The 19,896-nt window shown below is 39.4% G+C and overlaps 1 protein-coding gene across 7 annotated transcripts in view; it reads right to left on the bottom strand.

The window, feature by feature from the left end:
- Positions 1-19,896, bottom strand: part of INO80D (INO80 complex subunit D) — a 46,233-nt gene that overhangs the window by 13,697 nt on the left and 12,640 nt on the right. For all 7 annotated transcript variants that reach the window (XM_074548309.1, XM_026791659.2, XM_005484148.4 and 4 more), the window contains exons 5-11: positions 16,449-17,203; positions 13,264-13,372; positions 6,980-7,204; positions 4,961-5,070; positions 2,880-3,013; positions 1,205-1,422; positions 656-813 (exon numbers count right to left, since the gene is read on the bottom strand). In XM_074548309.1, coding sequence (XP_074404410.1) covers positions 656-813; positions 1,205-1,422; positions 2,880-3,013; positions 4,961-5,070; positions 6,980-7,204; positions 13,264-13,372; positions 16,449-17,203 — 1,709 coding nt within the window. The remainder of the gene's footprint in view (positions 1-655; positions 814-1,204; positions 1,423-2,879; positions 3,014-4,960; positions 5,071-6,979; positions 7,205-13,263; positions 13,373-16,448; positions 17,204-19,896) is intronic.

Raw genomic sequence — 19,896 nt, 5'->3', positions numbered from 1 at the left:
CAATGCTGCAATAACACATGGTCCTCTTTCTACTTACCACATTACAGCCTGGGCCTAAAATTTACAGAGACAGTATAATTCAGGTTAATTTCAATTCAAACGCAGTCTGATGTCACACTGTATCAGAAAATGACCAAAGAAATCACGTACCCAACTCCAGGCTGTTCTAATTTCTTTGTTATAAGTTATAGGTACTGAGTTTTAGAATGCAGAAATTCAAGCACATTTCTGATCAAAAGCTAGTTTCAAAAATGTATTTAAAGATTTTATTCTCACTCTCTTCTCTTTTTATCAAAGGCCAACATTGACTGTGATTCCAGCCCCACTCGATGGCAGAAAGATGCCATTACTGAGAACACTCTTGATTAAACTGTAACACTGACAGGCAGTAAAAATGTAAAATGAATTATTAAAATACTAAACCAATTATGGTTCTCAGAGCAGTAATTACATGAGCAAGCAGAGAACTATGCACACAGCCTTCTTAAAGTCTGCTTTACTTCAGAGCTCCCAAACAATAGAGCAAACGCACACTTCCTTCTCTAGAATTTATTACCTCTGTAGGAAAGCAAGCAACTCCTCAAAATGCAGTTTAGAAACACGCAATTCTTCAGTTCACTGACTGTGTTCAAGCTAGCATAAAATAAAATGGTACCTTCAAAGAAATCAAAATCTTGCAAGTCATCAGGCAGCCGTGGCAGGACATCAGAGAAGTCCTCCTGATTCAATTCCAAGTCATGTGGAATGTCTGTGATTTCATTGGCGATATCATCAGGCAGCTCATCGGCACTGAGCTCTGGAGTGGAGGGGCTCCTGAACAGAAAGGAACATTAGTCCCTGGTGTTCAACTCTGCTTGCTCCAAAGGACAACCTATCAGTGCACATCCATCTACAATGGATGCTTCCCCACACAGTCTTTCCTCCATTATCTAGGGAAAAAATGCTTTTAGGTAGTGTCTTTAGGAAGCTTACACTGAGAGTACTCATTAACTACATAAGAGGCAACATCAGGAGCAAAATATTTTACCCATCAAACCCAATCATTGCTCAAAGCCAAAATGACCCACCACTTAAAGGTTTTTTTCAACAGCCACATGGAGATGGAATTTTTAGGCCTGCTCCAGATGCTGCTTGGCAGCTTTGTACAGAGCTCACTGGCAACGCTCAGGCCAGCAGTGGGAAACTGGGCAGGAGCAGCACTGACCGTATGTGGGGTATCTCTACTGGCAGTGAGACAGTGGCAGGCATGGTGAGGTTCCCTTGGGGCACTGCAGGAGGAATGGGTTTCTGGGGCCGGCGTGGGCCTCGCCTTCTCTTCTTCTTGTGTTTTTTGGTAAGTGCAGGTGGCTTCGTTTTTTTCCTGGGTTTCCTCTGCTGCTGGTGCTGAACTTTACGGGAGCTGTCCCCTCTCAAGAAATTATCCTTTGGGAGCAAAACAATACCAATGGGAGCATATTAAGAACAAGTATTACTTTCCTAGCTTTTTTCACCCTGGTCATTCCACAGACATGTGGAATGTAATGCAAGAGGAACTGTTACCTTACACCCAGACACAGTTTCAAAAATTGAGCTGTTTCCTTCCTCAGTGACCCCAATGGCAAAAATAACATAGACCAAATTTTGAGATATTGTGAACTGGAGATTGTGCAGTGTCACTTTAAAAATTATCATAGCAAACCCTAACTAAAAAGTGCACAACCATAACCTTTAGCAGCACTCCTGTAAGTATTAAAGACAAAACGCTGTTGAGAGGTGGTGTTAATGTGGATAATGTGCAGCAGCTGAAGCCACAATCCTTAAGTGCCTGCTGACATAACAGAGGGACAGCACTGAGGAGACAAAATTAACACTGCTGGACTAGAATAAGGATCTGGGTAAACAATTATGGCCTCATTGCTTCTGAACAGCAATCACTGACACATTAAAAGATAAATCAAACCATCATCAGTCTTAAGTTGCCATCATACTGGGTATGGCAGAGGATTATATTTGTTACAGAGGTAAACCTTGAGCGACATACTGAAGATTGCCTAGAAAGGGGGAAACCCCATGCAGATCTGTGTAGCACAAACCCTCACATTTTAATCAAAAAACTCTATAATTCACAATTATTAGAGAGGCTGGGCAAAAACAGTAACAAAAAACTTTTAATAACCCAACTAAACAAAAGAAAAAAAGAAGTTTTACACCTAATTGAAGGGAGGACAAGAAGCCTTGAAGGAGGGGCAGGACAGAAGTGGGTTTGTGAATTATCCTAAATGTTTTGTTCTGGAAGATTGGCATAAAAAGGAGAGCAGAGGACATCAACTTCATTTCTCTCAGCCTGAGGTAGGCCACTGCTTTTTCTCTGGGATCCATGGATCCCTGAAGGAAGTTTGAGATAAATTCTAATAGTTACTAAAAGGTTAATAAAGTAGCAACCCCATTATTTCCATCCTTGGAATTGCTCTCCACATTACCTTTAGAAAGTACGTTGGGCCCCATGTGCTGAGACTGTTTAAGACATAGTGTTCTTAATATCACACTTATATTACATTCAGATCCAAGGACAAGGAGTGACCCCAAATAAAATGACCACAGGATCTCTCACAATGACCTTCTATTTCTCAATTTAAGACAGCAATCATATTTTCTCCAGTGAAGAATATTCCCATGTATACTTCATTATATCCTCAAAACTACATAAAAGATTGTCACAACATACTTTATACTAACTGGGAATGTTTGTCAAGTTTTACCCTTTTAAGAAAAATCATAGCAAACAATCTCTTAAGTTCATAAAGTTGCTAGTGGTCAAGGAAGACTTCATAGGAAGACTGGGGTTAAAACTCCTGATCACGCCAATACACAAATAAATACAATGATGGCTTTGTACTTACCATTTTTTTGGCATGTTCTTCGCACAGAGGTGTTTGATGTGTAATGTCAAAAACTGGCACAGAGCACTGCTGACCATCTGCAAACTTGGCTGTGCAACTCGAGAAGAGCTGCTGAGAACGGTTCAATAAGATATCTGTACATTTCTGCATCAGGAATAACACAAGACAGTGGTGGAGGAACGCCCTTTGATTTATCAATCTGATATAGATCAGAGCCTTCAACTCTATCTGTCCAAGGATACTATTTTTAATGAGTGCCTTAAATTTGCTATTCAAGTTCAAAGCTAGGTAAGGCTCAAACCCAACTTTTAAAGTGAAAAAACTGCATTCATGCAGAATCTCTAACGATTTTATTATATACTGATAGTTTTATAAAAGCAGCTATTTCACTAATGAGTTCTTAGCAAAAAGAAGCCTTTTCCTGGAGCCTTAATCAATAGATCAATAGTAGCAGTTGGAACAGTGTAGTCAACAGGACTATTTCCTTACAGACTAATGACAATCCATACTGAAACATTAAAGAAAGAGTATTTCTTAATTCAATCTTTTAAGGTACATTCTTGGCATTTATCTTTAGAGCACAGACAAAGAAGTCTCAACATCCTTCCTGCTCCTCTGAAAAAAAAGATGTGCAAGCAGACAGAAAGGTCAAGTAAATCCAAACGTAAGCTTGCTGAGATTTCCTTCAGAAAATCCTTAGCAGGAGTAAAAATGTTTCCAGACTTACAGCAAATCAAACAGATATTTCATTGTGTCTTTTTTCAAACAGCACTAGAAGCACTCCTTCCATCTTGAACAGTTCTCAGACCTCAACATCACTGTGTATGTTTATAAAATGTTAAAACAAAAAAAAAAAAAAAAAGACAAAGAAAATGAAAAGCCTGCAGAACAATCCAGACAGCAGACTTGGATGGATGGGTCAGAACCAAGAATCTGTTCATTTTAGAGAAGAAAATGCAGAGAGAAAAAATGGGCATATATGCAAAATCACTAGTCTTGACTATCCTGCTCTACGCACAGCAATAAGAGAGACCACTTAAAATTAAAAACTACCCAAACAAAAAAAATCCCATCAGAACCATGAGGCAAATCCCAAATACAGCTGTATGCCATGGTGCTCTCTCATAGAGGTTTTGAACTGCTCTGCAAACTTTTGCTGCTTTTAAGCAGCCTGCAAAAATCAAACAATAAAAACAAGGCATCTGCAAAACAAAAAGATTGGAAAGGCCTGCAGTCTGACAATAGCTGGGTGCATCAGCACTAGTCACTTTTAATACCAAAATCAAAAGTTCCAACAATAGGAGTCACCCCAACAAAAGCACCAACAATTCTTCAGCTAAAAACAAAACAAAAAAAAAAAAAAAAAAAAAAAAACAAAAAAACAAAACCAAACCAAAGTCTGCAGTAATTTTAAGTATTACAGGTCATGAGTCTGCCTTTTTATAGTCTTCAGAACCAAAACTCACACCTATTGTGCTCTCTTCTTTCTGAGATTTTCATTGACTTTCAACATTCTTTCCAGGTTTTGTTTGAAATTCCAAGCACAGGGAACCCCTCCTCATCTGGACTAAGAGGTTCTGTGACTCCTTCTATTCTGCTTCTTTAAACAAAGCAAAGTATGATTTCTATCTTTCTAGTCAGTGTAAGCCCTCTTTTTATACTATGTATAAAAACCTTTTTCCACCAAACTGGCACAGGAAGGTGGTCCATCAGAACCTACCAAGAGCTGTATGAAAGCCAGGAGGCTGAAAGTCACATGGTTTGTACCAAGTCATTCTGAAGGATGATCACTTTGTAAAGGTTTCTTGCCCACACTAAATAAAGCTCACAAAGTAAAATTATGTTCCTATTACAAATACCAGTAGCAGACTACTTATCCTCAGTGTCTACACACCTAAATCACACAGCCAAATGAAAAGCAAAGGAGTTGCTTTTGTTAGTATGATGACATACTAACAAATAGGTATTTCTTTGTGAAAACTTAGTTATCATGCAAAAATCTAACAAACAAACAAAAAACCTCCTAAAACAGAACAGCCTCCATGCCTGAATGCCACTCCCAAACAGAGTTAAGAGGATACGCTGAAAACAGTGCCTGGTGAATGGAAGGGCCTTGTTAGTGCACTGCTCTCCCTTCGAAGTCCCACTGCAGGTTGTTGGTTCTGCATCTCTCTGCCTTGCCTGGCTTGTGCTGAAAAGAAAGCATAAAAGAGTTTACAGACAAACCCCCAGTCTTGTGGTTACTTAACACAATTATTATACTGAATGTAGCACAGTAGATGGAAAATTGTAACACACATGTGTGTGTCATGATCCAGATGGGTGCACACTACTACCAAGCTCTACACAGGGACACAGAATAGATGTCAATGACAGGTGAATGTGTGACTGTAGTAACAGGATTATTTCTTATTTCACAGGGCCTTAATTGTAATGATAGGTGCTATGTGCTACTACCATGTAAATATTATAACACCTTGCAACAGAAAGGGCAGCAATAGGTGAGTGTCAACACAGGTAACCCTCAAAATGAGGTCAGTCTTTAGAATTCAATGTACTGGGTATGCCTAGATGGGAGTCAAGTGCACTTTCAAGCCTGTTCATAAATCCAAACATGCCGAGCATCCCCAGAGCTTACATGCAAGCATGTGCTCAGACAAACTTAGACTGAGCTCTGGAGTGGCAGAGCCTGAGCGTGCTCAACATGGATAAAAGCTCTCCTTCATCAACGTGCTACAGCCCAATCCACCAGCAGGTGCCCGGGGCTCCCCCAGCACAGCCTCTGTGCTCGGAGCCTGAGCTGCAAGCAGGCGCCAGGCAGCGGTGAGGACGGGCACTGAAGCGTTACACAGCTCGCTCGGGTGAGCCTGCTCTCCAGGCACGCGTCACCTTCATGGAGATAAAGCTGCCGATTCCAGGGCTCACTTGCACCTCTGGACACGTTGTTTTCTAGGTTGACAAAAAGTTGTCTGTAGCCTGACTGTTTTCCTTCAGCCATTTCTGTCATCAACTGTACTTTGACTGAGCAAAGTTTTAGTTAGCAGTATTACTCCTGTGAAAAATTTTCTATCTGAAGACTCTGTGGTTACTTAAATTGACCAGAGCGGTGATGACAGGCATACCTGGCTTTGCTGGTCTACCCAAAACAATGTAAACTACTTTTTTTGTTTAATAAAAGGGAAAAATAATAGGGGAAAAAAACCAGCAAGAGCTTGTCAGTTTAGGTGAACTTTTGCTGTAGTGTTAAAGTTTGGAGAAATTTATACACAACTTTGTAAGCCAATAATGGAGACTTCTACATTACACCTCAGAGCAGTTCTTCAGAATCAGTCTACCTCCCCAACAATGAACACTTCAATTGTCATGAACCACATCCCACTGAACTGGGAACAAAAGCATCCCATTAAACACAATATGCTCACAATACCTAGCTCCAATCTGCATCTCATACTATACACTGCACCCCACAGTCACACATCCTGTAAGGCAAAACCCCAACAGCAAAAGGATGTTTCTGATACCCCAAATGTAACACCAGGGTTCAGACTTAGTCTGTTCCTGCATGAATATGAATCAACCAACTCTCCATATGCTGAGAGCTAGAGGGATGTTGACATTATCTAGAAAGAATTCCCACAGAAGATAACCTTCAAAGTTGTTAGAAGTTATGTATTTTGTTGCCAAGTTTTTTATTTAATGTTAGATTGAGTTAAATCTAACAAAAAGCAAAAGCTTAAATTTGGTTTGCTGGGAAGATAATTAAGAGGAGGTACAGACTTTTCAAAAAAATCTATCTGAAAAACAAAATCTGAATTGGAACAGTGAACTACAGACCAGACTGCACACCTTCTACTGGCACAGTAAAGGACCAGATATTTGGGCACAGGAACTGCTGAACAAACCATCCACATTCTACAACATAAATCCGGAGAAGGCCTGTCTTCATGGAAAACTGTACACCATGTTTCTTTTACTCCACTGACAGGCACTTATGTGTCACGTTCTCCTGCCTCGTGCGTGACTCCCGTTTCAGAGCTCATCCCTTCAGCTGCAGGATGCTCAGCCCGTGTCCCCCTGGCCATCCCCAGGGCAGCTCTAACCTGGTGCAAGCGCACGCTGCCCTCCGGAGCTCGTGCAGGAGCTGCCCCGCGCGCTCGGGCTCCCGGCTGGCCGCCTGCAGCAGCGCCTTGCGCAGCGTGTGCCGGCACTTCTTCTGCCGCGACTCTGCCCGCTCCAGGCGGCACAGGTGCTTGTATTTCTGCTGAAAGTAAGTGCAAAGTCTGGTCACCCTGGAACTCCTGTCATCTGCATTGTCATCGTCGGACCTGAAGAAGGGAAAATAAAAACAAATATGCTTTAAGATACTACTTTTTTTTCCCTGCTAAGCTACTTTGTCATTCTAATAGAATTGTTAAATTGGCATCTCTCTTCTAGCCACACAAACATCCAAATGCTGAATCAGGCAGTGTTACTTGAGAAATAGCAAGAGCAGGATCCCTTCTAAATTCTAAAGGTATTTGCCCTTCTTAGTATGTCATTATTAGAGATTACATCAATTTATCATCAAGTCTGACACATTTAAATGTCTAGAGCCTGCTGTTCAAAAAGAAATCTATACTGTTAACCTTTATTTACTGTAGATGTCACAGCAAATGAGACCAATCTTAAATCAAAGTGCAATTAATGGAGAAGAGAAGGGTGGGGAATTGTGTAGTGGAAATTTATTGAGGAACAATCATGCTGGAGAAGATGGTCAAATTCTAACCAGTACCTAAGCTTCTGACTTCTTCCAATTCCTTTTACTCTTCCAGGTGGTATATTCCTTTTTAAACCAAAATACACACTATTAACAGCTAACAGCTGATACTGATTTCCCCTTGCTGCAGAGTTGCAGTCGAGTTACAGTACAATAATAGAGAAGAAATTCATATTTAACTCAAAGATACTGAAGGAAAGATCAAACCACGGCCAAGCAATGACCAGAAGAAGGACTAATCCAACTCTCTGTTGGCTTAAGAAAGCCCTTCTCTATTTGTCTTGGCTCTCTGAATGTCCAGGCACATATAAACAAGCCCATCAAACCATGTCAACACATTCAGTTAAATGAAGTAAAAGTCAGTTAAATTAAACAGAAAATCATCACTGGAACATGTTAAAACAAGGTCCATGAAGCTACCCAGAAGTTCTCCACAACAAGCATTAGTTTGCAGAATGAGTTTTTTTTTTTCATGGAGCAACAAAATGCATATGCTAAATCTAAGCAGACTCTGTTTTTCCTCTAATTTTTACAGGAGTAAAAAACCTCATGAGTTTTTCCTCTAATTTTTTTCCTATAGAACAGAGAAACTTTTTGCCAACTTTCCTATCTGTAACACAAAAAAGGGCAGGGGAGAGAAGAGAAATCCAAACAAATGAAGCAAATCAAAAGCTGGCAGTGTTCAGAGCCCGTGGGACTGCATGAGCTGACACCCAAACCTGCACACAGCAAAGGAGGCCACCACTGAGACACAGGAGATGCGAAATACCAGCCATGCTATTTACTAAATAAAGTAAGATCCAGAAATGCAGACAGCAGGTCTGTCCCTGAAAGGCAGTATGGTGAAGACCTACTTTCTTTTCTGCAAAGTCTGACTCTTTTTGCACACAGGCCAAATGGAAGAGACTGCAGCCATCTCCACTAAGGCTTTCCACAAAAACTCTGCAGCAGCAAACACTGCCTTTGACACAAATGCATGTTTTTGTGAAGTTTCATGTAAAGTCAACCATACTACGTATTTTGTCTATTAAAACAATTTACAGCTTGTTTTCTAGAAGCATAAATTACAAGTAATTAACCTCTGCAACTACATGCTTAGTGGCAAATACAATCTACGTTTACAATATTTAACATATGCAAAGTTTAGAATATTTTTACATTTTAAATTAAAAGAAAAGAGGGTTAGGGTTAAGATCTCTTAGGAAAGAATGCTTCCTGGGGAAAACTACCTGTTTAGAAAAAATTGACTGTGGGCTATTTAATCTAGATTTTCCTTTTCCAATGTATTACTAAAAGAGGAAAACATAGATAGCATATATATTTATTGGTAGGTTTAATATCTTAGATATTTCATTACTGCTCTGGGCCAAGACTTTTAAACAAAGTTACTGATTTAATTTTAAATATGGTTAAAAATTAACTTTAAGAATACCAGAAGTATTCCTTAGGGGAAAGAAGTTTCTTTCATGTGGAAAGAGTGTTTTTTAATGCACATTTCTCTATATTTGAGACTTTTTACTTCTCTCACATTGAAAGAGCCAGAAAAAATGACATTGTATGCTAAAATATTTTTGACCTTCAGTTTACGAGATCTTTTTAAAAAAACAGATGAATACATATATCAAAGGTATAGAAAGAAATCACGCCTGCAGTGGGCAAGGGCTTATTTTGAGCCAAAATTTCTAAAAGCCAATTTCTAAAAGCCTGTTCAGAACTTTGTTCCCAGGCCAGTAAGATTAGCCAAAACATTTATATGTTCAAAGAAACCTAAAAATATCAAAATAAAACCTTTTTTCTTCAGTAGGCATGAAAATGAAAGATACTTTTATTGTTGTTCTTTCATTAAAAAGTTTGCCAAATTCTATTTAGTTTATTCTCCTAAGCTGCATATAAAACTTCTGAAGTTCAACTTAACGTGTGGCATTTCATTTTTACAAAGAATTCTGAAAGTGCACACAAGCCATTTGATAATCCAAAATGCTTTCTCCCAACCCTTCCCTTTCAGACTGTCATGTGGAAACATCAGGGGGATTATTGCTGAGTGTTCCTGAAGAAAACAAACACAGCACAAAGCAACAGAAAGAAGAGCAAAAGGGTGAGCAGCCAGGCACCGCCAGGGAATGAGGAGAACATGCTCTCTACTCTGAGACAGCCCAGCAACTACACTTCAAATCCCTCCTTACAGAGCGTTTTGAAGAATCTTCCCTTCTTTCTTTTAGTTATTCTACTTATTGGGAGTTATTAAATCCAACTTTTGACAACACAGTGTTGATATTTAATCCTTTGAGGGAGGTGGTATGAGGAGGGACTCACACTCCTTTTTCAAACTTGCTACTTGAAACGTTTGCTTTATCTATATTTCAGAGTATGAAGCGAAAAAACACTTTGTTATAAAGTTATTTGTTTTCCAGCACTTTCTAAGATACCAGACTCAGTAATCAAATAATCTAGGGGGAAGCTTCAGTAATCTGCAGCAGGGAACAGCCCCTGCTTGCTCTCCAAATTGCTGCTCCCACAAGGGATTCCTCCCACCCCAGCAACCTTCTCTGCCAGCAGCCAGCCTGCACCGTGCCCACTGCCGGCTCCCGTGCTATTGGAACTCAAACATTTGTGCCTGCCTCGAAGCACTGTGTCCTGAACTCCTGGGACCACAGGAACACAATTTTTCAAAATTAAAGCACAGAATAATAAAAGCAAACATTTGGCCTGCGTTTCCACAGATGATTGCAACAGTATGAATTTTACAGATTAAAAGGCCAGAAGGCAAGTGAACCAAAAAATGTACTATTGTTGTCATGGTTTAACCTCATCCAGGAACTCAGCACCGCAGTGTTGCATGCTCCCTCTCCCTGCATGCTCACTCTCCCTGCTCCCATCAGTGGGATGGGGAGGGGAATCAGAAAAAAACCAAACCTTGTGGGTTGAGCTAAGAGTAGCTTACTAATGAAAACAAAGTAAAATATACTACTACTATTTATTGTAATGAAAAAAGAATAAAAAAGAAAGATAAACCCCAAGAAAAACAAGTGATGCCCTATAGAGCAGCTCACCAACCTACTGACTGATACTCGCGCCTTCCTCAAGCAGCGATCGGCTCCCCCCAGTTTATGTCCTGGCCATGATGTTCCAGGCTGTGGAGTATCCCTTTGGCCAGCTGGGGTCAGCTGTCCCAGCTGTGCTCCCTCATGGCTTCTGCTGCACCCCCTCTCTGGCAGAGCACAGGGAACTGAAGTGTCCTTGACTTAGGGCTGGCTCTACTTAGCCCCAGCCAAACCATCAGAGCGTTACCAACGCTGTTCTCTTACCCAACCCAAAACACAGCACTGTGCCAGCTGCTAAGGAGAAAATGAACACTATCCCAGCCAAAACCAGGACACTGTTAAGACATTAATTTAAAACAAATCTGGTGGATTTTTGGGAGTTTAAGAGCAGCTAGAGTATCATACAAGAAGTTCAACAGAGGTTTCTCCCACAATCACACAAGCAGAAATGCTGAGAAGCAGCTGCACAGCGAAGCAGAAATTAACTGTTCACTTTCTTTCAATAGTCTACTCTGAAAAGCATTCCTCTCGCTGTCTTCCATCCAGTCAAAAGGAAAAAGACAGAATGCAGTCAGCTGGTGGGGACCATAAGCTCAGACACAAACAAACAGAAAAAAAGAGCTTTAATTTTACTATGAAAACCAGCAAGTAAATCCTCTAAGTTTAGGCTTTTAGTTTAGATTTCAAAACCAAAAAGTTTTGGGTGATAATCTCCATTAGTTTTCTGGTAAAGTAAGTCCCCAGAATTCAGAGCTGTAACAAGTCACTGGCTGACTTTAGGAGGCACCAGTCTGTACCACCAGATCAGCAAAACAGAGTCATTTTGACAAAACAAATCTCCCCAGAAACAGCCTGAACTAATTCCTCTTCAGCAGCCTGCTGAAGTGTCAAAGTGAAATATTTCAGGTAATAAAAACCACTACAGAAGTTTGCAGAATAGGAACTCAAGTTTTAGAAGGTTGACATCAAGTGACTGCTTATCCATGGTCAAAATTAGTAAGGTTTTGAAGAGCTAACACTGAGCAGGCTGATGGAAGTACAAAAGCACCCAGATGCATTCAAAAATTTATCCATCATGGATAGTTAAGACAGCAATTAACTGAGGTGCACAGAATGCTAGAATGGAAAAGAAAATGTCAAGACAAGGTATTATTTTCTCTCAGTAGGTGAAAAGAGTAGGAAGAATCCAAAGGAAGTTAAGACAAATAGAAGACAAAACACACAGAGATGACCTTTATAAGTTCACAAAAAAATAGGGATCTATGGAAGAATCAAATCAAATGTCAAAGAGAGAAGAGTGTAAGGGAAGTTATTTAATAGATATATCTGCTGTGAAAAATTATGTATGATTTAGAAGTCTGAAAGTCTGTCCACGATTTCCCAGAACATTTTATTTAAAAGTTGCCTTTTAAGTTAGAAGTAATGTTTGTGAAAGGTCACTCTAAAACTGCTGATGCCCTAAAAAATGGCGGTCGTTGATAATAAAAAAAGACTCTTTTATTTTAAAAAAGTGAAGTCTACACTCTGCTTAATAGCTTTGATTCACTGAAGGCTCTTAATATTTAGCATCCTGGTGTGTGTCCTGATGAGAGAGATACCGCTTTGTGGTTCACCTTGAGGATAATCTTCAGAGATGGCAGGAAATTCTAGTAAGTTTCAGAATTTTCAGAATGTAACAACAAAATAAGGTTTCATTAACATCATTATTCTAAGCATGATAGCTAAAAACTAAAAAAAAATAAGGGAAAGTCGTAGAACCAAAAAGTCCAGTTGCACATTGAATGAGTCATGTTACAGAAACTATAATCAAATTCTAGTGAGACCCCAATTTCTTTGTTAATGGCATATAACAGTATTACAATATTACACCTGGGATGCTTTGTTTCAACTGTCTACCTTCAAATTTACATTAGTAGACCTATATTATCATATCCTGCTGTAAGTTTAGATTTATGACTCAGCAGTATATAGAAAACATCATAAGCCTTTCTGCACCAGCAGTTAATTCCTGCTCTGTTTATCCTTTTGATCCCATGCTCACAAGTCCCATGCTTCCTTCCAATGCTCACAAGTACTGACAGAGGTTTATTTAAAACTTAATTATGAAAAGAAATACCGTGGCCTTTTAAAATCCCCATTAAAACAATAGCCTGCATAATTATTACAAGAATTAATGAGTAAAATGTAGCAAGTTTACTGACAAAGTTATTAACAACCAGTAGGAAAGACAAGAAACCAAAAGCAACCCCATTTGATTCTTATTCAGCACTTCCAATCATCAAAGCACACAAGTTCATGAATAAATCCTACTAAACTCAATTAAATTCAGGCAAACAAGCTTAAATCCTTTCCTGATGCATCCTTCTGATAGCAGACTGCACAAAGGTCTCTAAGTTAGCTGGAAACTGGGACAGAAGGCGACAAGCTGTTCCATAGCTCTTACAAACAAATGAGTTCAAACAATCCTTTGTTTCAGCAGAACACTTGAACAAGTGCTTAGGTTCCACTGACTCCACTTGAAGTGAAGCTCACATTTACATGATTTATTCCATCAAGGCCAGCATGAATACTAAAGAATCATACTCACTCAGGTCTCTCATAGCCGAGGCTTTCTCGGATAGACCACGCAACCTGGTAAGGGGAGGTTTGCTCTGAATCCTCCAACTCTTCTCCACTGTCTTCAGACCAATCCAGCCCTAAGGGAATTGAAAACATGGAAACTGGATGAAAAAGGCATCCACCTCATATAAGCCCCTGAGCAACCTTTGGCACAAAAGATGAATGTATAGTATAGTTGCAAGCATAATTAAGTTTGATTAAATTATGCAGTATTCTCAATTATGCAGGAAAAGCTACAGTAACAGCTCCATTACAGTGTGCAAATAGCATGCACTGATTTTTATCATAACTGAGTTTTCCTTTTAAAATCCTTATTGGTTTCTTTACCCATAAACAGTGCAAGAAAAATCACCAACTATCTTACCCACAGAGAAATACTAGTTTTCATAACCAAGTACAAGGTAAGAGAGAAGTCCCTGTCATGAAGAACTGACTACTTGGTAAATTTTAATACTATATGATCTAAATAGGCCAATTTCATTTCTGTTTATATTCTGACCCCTTTTCTGTGCCAAAACATGGAAGAATATGAAAACTGTAAGACACAGCAGCAGGGACAGAGACAGACACAGAGCTACCCAGGGTGTTCCTCTGCTCAGTCTCTGTAATTGCCTGCCAAATGCACATATTAGTGGGAGGAAAGAGCTAAAGGGAGAGATACAAACACTCCAGCACTTTCACCAAGCAGCATGTTTTCACGTAATGATGATGCAGTGTGATCAACTTACAGCATGCTCCAGCAGCCTCAGTTTGGCCAGAAAGCAGCCAGTAAGTTCTCAGGTGGAACATTTTATCTGAAGCTTCATCTTTTGGGGTTTTTCCTATTATCTCTCCCATATCCAGTGAAATTCTTGCCACTTTCTTGCAGCAGGTGGGATAAAATCTCATTCCTGCATTTACAAGCTAGCATTCTTTGCTTTTTCATTTTCTTGTGTGCTCCTTAAAAATTGACAGAGTTAAGGAGCATTTCATTTTTGCTGAAACTAAACTAAACAACTATATCTGAGATGATTCTGAAGTCAGATGCCTTGAATCTGGGATATGCATCATCAGTACTTGGTCAAGCCCTTCAGAGTTAGAGACACACACACATAAGCTTGGAATACAATCACCAGGTAACTCTTCAGCATATAGAACCAGCACTTTAACATAAACCACAGATATCAGAAACCCAAATTTTCAAGAACTTCAGCATTCTAAAAAAATTATTTTTTATTTTTATTTTTTAAGACATATAATTGAACTAAATTAAGATACCTTAAGACATTTGATAAAACACCAGAATTATAGTTTCAACTTAAATGTTTCTTTTTCCTGTTGTCTCTTCCATAAAGGAATGAAAAAACAATTTAATCATTTCATAAAGATGTCCACAATTGACAACCACATAACAAATTGTTTAAACCCTAAGTTTAAAAACAAAATCAGAAACTGAGTTGTTTAGCTTCTCCTGGGCACTGCAAAAAGGAAGGAATAAAATCTAATCCAGATTCAACTGTACTGACACTGAAGACTGCAGTTACATTAATATCCAATTACATGGCTCTGATGTTGGTACACATAAAACAGGCTTAATCTTTTGATTAAGTGCTGCTTAAATATAGAAAGAAATCCTGAAATTCTCTGATCTGGCAAAGCTAGTCTTTAATATTAAGGCTTATAATGAATAAATAACAAATAAATTTTCCACTTTCACGTAATTAATACATAAATTCTTTTACTTTGCCAAATATAAACTGTTCTAAATGCATCCACATAGTTATGCACCTGCCTAGCTGCACATGTATAGGCCTAGCTGTACATGTATAGGTCTAACTGTTTTTGAGTCTTACTATGCCTCTTTTTAAGGAGCACCTATTCTCTTCATAGTTGAGAATGTTGAACATTAAGCACAGAAAGGGATCTTTCTACAGAATTTCAAAACACAGGTCACTTTCTAAGCTACTGAGGACTGTGACACTCAGAAATGCCTCTAGAGCTGCCATTCCTCTAAAGACCTGCACTATATACAGGACCATCAAAGCTGTTTTCTGAAGAACAATTTCCTTTGGAGACATGATACTGGATGCTAATTATCTCCTGAACAAATAGTCAAACGATCCCATGAGTGCCAAAGGGCAGATCTTCACAGCAAATTAAGAAAAAGTTAATTGAAATTGCAAAAATTACAGATGTTTGCAATTAAATAAAACATTACATAGGAAATGTCCAGGTTTATCTGAAGTCTTTTTTTGTTTTAAACATCATAAATGGTGTTCCTACTTATATCACACAGAGTCACATTTCCTTTTCCCTGCCAGTATTTTACTTATTAGAAATGTACAATCTAAAACTAAGCAGAAAAGTAACTTGGGAGAGTGAGGAAGATAAAAAGGACAGATAGGTGTGCCTAGGTCTATATTCACAATGAGACAAATGAGCCATAAGGTCAGTTGCCTTTTCAAAGCTTGCAGAGCACTATTATCATAACACCAATTTGGCCATATTTGCCCATATTTTCATAAGCAGCTACTGATCATTATATGTAAGGGGCAGAATATTTCTGCATGGTATGGAGACAAGACTTCACCCTTCCAACTATTTTCTGTAACAATGCTGCTCTCCTGAAGTGGTCTTTTCCTTTTGTTCATCCATAGACATAAATAGGGCCCAGTCAAGAAAAACTCTCATGTGTTCCAATTTTCCAATTAAGTCAACTGGAATTTCAAATATGCAGAGATTGATGGGTCAAATTGCCAAACTTTCACTTATATTCATTATGTCACGTGCACTTATCACACACCTAATGTTTCAATCTACCATTGTCCACTCATGTAGGTACTGCTAGTGTCACATTTACTATTCAAGTTGCAAACCTTCTATTGTGAGGTCTCTATAACCCAAACAATGTTTTCAACACCTCAGTTTGGTTTCTCAAACGGTTAACAGAACGTTAAGAAGAATAAACAACCAAAATGCCATAAACCATTTGGGATGGGTCCAGGCATTCCCTTCATAGACAACAGAGCTAAACAAAATGCCAAGAGATTACCTAGCTCAGGATTATTTTGTAAGGACCGCACAGGAATTCAGGACAGGGCTAGGAAGACATTCCCATTCAGTCTTTTGCTTCCAGGTTAAAACACGGCTGCAGTGCATCTGTGACCTACTCACCTAAGTGAGGAAACAGATCAGTGTCCAGCTGCTGTTTTCGAGTGCACAGTTTCACCAGTCTCTGGAGCCGGCTCATGCAGGACGAGTGCGGAGGGAAGGCTGTGGCTTTCATGAGGACCCGGTCAGTCCGTGGCGGGTCCGTGCCAGGAGCCCTGGCGGGTGGCAGGAGAGGCAGAGGTCTCTTGTTGGACAACTGCCGCGCTTGTGCTATAGTGTGTGTGGTGGGTGCCACTCCCTGCATTGGTAGGCTGGTGTTCAGAGGTTGAGGTGACTTGCAGACTATGCCCTGCGGTAGCCCTGTCGGCTTTAACGAAGCTGATGAAGGTGGCAGATGGGAGTGCTGCTGCTGCTGCTGCAGAGGCTGCTGCTGCAAAGGTGCAGGAATGGGGCTAAAGTGCTCTTGGCGAACTTTTAAAATCTCTGTCTCTCTCTGGCGCTGCCGGTTGTGAGCCAACTTGCTCTGCAACTTTTTCTTCACTGTTGCCCCTTTCTTTAGGTCATCATCCTCCTCATTGAAAGCAAAGGGGTCTTCTAATTCTGCCTCCAGGTAGTGGAGAGGAAGCCTTGCCCCTGGAGGGGAGAGGGACATCCCATCCAGTCCATTGGGCATCTTCAAGGCCAGGGTGGGCACTGTCAGACCAAAGGCCATAGCATCCATCTGATGCCTGACCTTTACCTCCTCTATGGGATCATTCTTTTTCTTCCTCTCCTTTTTCGGTATAAAGCCAAGTACCTGCAGGTGGCTGTTGCAGTACCTTTGAAAAGTAAGAGCAGTCAGTTATTAACTTAACTTCCCTAAGTAAAATCTGAAGGCAAGATCACTTTCCAATCACTTAGGAAAAACTCACAGACACATTTCAAGCAAATATAAACAGAAGAGGTTTTATAAGAATTGTACACAACTTCTAAGACAACAGATAACTGTGGTGCTCCCAAACCAGCAGGAAAACAACTTACACAAGCAACTATTCCTAATCTTAAGATATAATATTCTTCATTCGTTATCCATAGGAAAATCACATACAGTCATTCAAAATCCTAACTCTCTAATAGGGTAAACAGTCAAAATCCAAAGTGAACAAAACAAATGAACAGTCTGATACAAAAATTAGCAAGAATGCAAGCCATTAACTGATCAGTTCAAAAGCTCCTAAGAAAAAGTACATTGAAAAGTACTTCCTTTCATTTGCTCATTCTTTCAGTGGAAGTAGTTAACATTTTCATCAATGCACACATTATTATTATTATTATTATTATGAATTCCACTGTAGTAGGGAGCAGTTTCTTATAAGGGCAATCTCAGTACATATCTAGCTGCTATGAAAGACCACTATTTCCACTTACTGAACAAGTAGCATAAATACTTAAATTCTGTTTTAGTAGTTTAACATGATGAATTTGAAAGCCAGATGATTAGCTGAATATTCTTCAATAAAAATCTATCTTAAAACAAACTCTTTGCTGCTAGAAAACATTCACACAATGCCAGAAATATGTATAAATACAATCCAAAAGCACAGATTTTAAGTTCTTCTAATATGAAAAACTTTCAAAGTCATGCTGTTAAAAAAAAGAAAGCAAGAAGGTCTTTGATATCTATCACAAAAGTAAAAATAATTACAATTCATGCCACAGATGAAATACTAAAAAGTAAGCAATTAACTTTTGTTTGATTGGAATCAGTATGTGACAGAAATTTAGGAACCATGACGTGATCCTTTCCCTGTACACCACAAGCAGACACTCCTGCCTCTGTAGAACCCATCAACAATGAAAATTTGCCCTTGCAGAATCCCATCTATAATTTACAGCTTATAGATGACCAAAGATATAAGGAAAGAGTGATGTCTGCATCAAGGTAATTATAGACAAGATATTGAATAGAACACCATGAAGCTATTTTTTAAAATCAGATCAGTATGAATCTGAGAACAGTAAGGTTTTTTTTGGAAAAATAGGTTAAAATGATATTATTCTGGTCTTCATGGAGCAAAACATGGCAGAAAAGCCCAAAACAACCCCTCAAAAAGGTTTAGCACTTCAGTTTAATCACTTTTAACTTGTCGACCCATTTCTAAAGAAACAATGCGTGAACAGCTCTAAAGGGTCCTTAAAAGGGAAAAAAGAGAAAGCAAATTCATATATGCTGTTGAATGGTCTCCATATATGTACAGCTTCTTTCAAGACCCACACTCCTAAGGTTTCACAAATCAGAAAACACTGAAAAGCACTGCTACTTATTATTGCCTAAATAATTTCATCATTACATTATGTTGTAAGTAAAAAATAAACCTAGATGAGGCAAGCTAAAAGCCAACAACTTGTGCAGTCCTTATTAGAACACACTGGAATACTGTAAATTCATACTGAGAGATGCACTTCTAAAAATAAAATTATATAATAGAGGGCTCAATAAAGCTTCCCTTAAAGTCAACAAGCACTGTTTCCATATTTAAAATTAAGCCCTTTTAAAATATGTTGTTTGAACAGTTACCACAGCACTTTTAGTATGGCAGAAGAAAAAAAAACAATAAACAGACTAAACAAACACAAGGGAATTTTTTTCCCTCTTATGCCAATAAAACGAGTGTTCTGCTCAACACAAATGCTTCCCTTATATTGTCCAGAACTTAAATTACTGTCATCTTGTGCTTGTGCTGATGTGAGGAGGTAGAACTGCATACTCTGTTTTCATTGCAAAAACAGTAAGAAAATCAATAGAAAAGGTGAATAAGTCTGTGGAAAGGTAATAAGTTTGCTAAAATTCTCTGAGTTTTAGGCTAGTAAGGGTTTGTCTTGTTCATTTAACTCTAAGAGAATCATTTTTATATGGCAGAGAATAAAGCTTTGGCTCTTACAGCTGACCATACTGCCTCACTGAGAGCCAACTGGCTCCGCTGGACACAAACCCACAGATGCCAGGCTGCAACATTCAGATTCCAGTACACACTGGCTTGGCTCTGTGCTTTAGACTCTGCCAACTCCCTGTCCTCCAGTGTAACCAAGGCTGTTCCACCTTGGACTAACAGGAGCAAGAAGAAAGCAGGAAGAGCAGTTCAGTCTTGTCTGGGTAAAGCACACTGCACACAAGCAGTTTTGGCTAGGCACAGCTCTCACCAGCACCACTTCAGCCTTCACCATGTCATGCTCTTGCTAGCCCTGCACTCAGCCAGGAGGGCATGGACCCACATTTCCTCATCCTGCACATTCCAGGATGGCTTCTCAGTCAGCCCTGAGCTAAAGTGGCTCTGACTTCACACAGTGCTGCAGAGTCTGCATTAGCAGTTCAAGCCCATCGAAGTCAGGTTACTGGGGAGACAGGAACTGAACCTGCAAGTAGCACAGTGCTTTTCACATAGCTCTGAGCACAAAGCCCATTAGGGTCAAGCTGGCCCTGCAAGAGCCAATTCCAACAAGCCTGTCTTAGAGGCTCAGTTTGTCACTGAGT

Source organism: Zonotrichia albicollis, chromosome 10, assembly GCF_047830755.1.
Source record: "Zonotrichia albicollis isolate bZonAlb1 chromosome 10, bZonAlb1.hap1, whole genome shotgun sequence".
Classification (NCBI taxonomy): Eukaryota; Metazoa; Chordata; class Aves; order Passeriformes; family Passerellidae; genus Zonotrichia; species Zonotrichia albicollis.
This window is presented reverse-complemented; position numbering and strand designations above follow the sequence as displayed.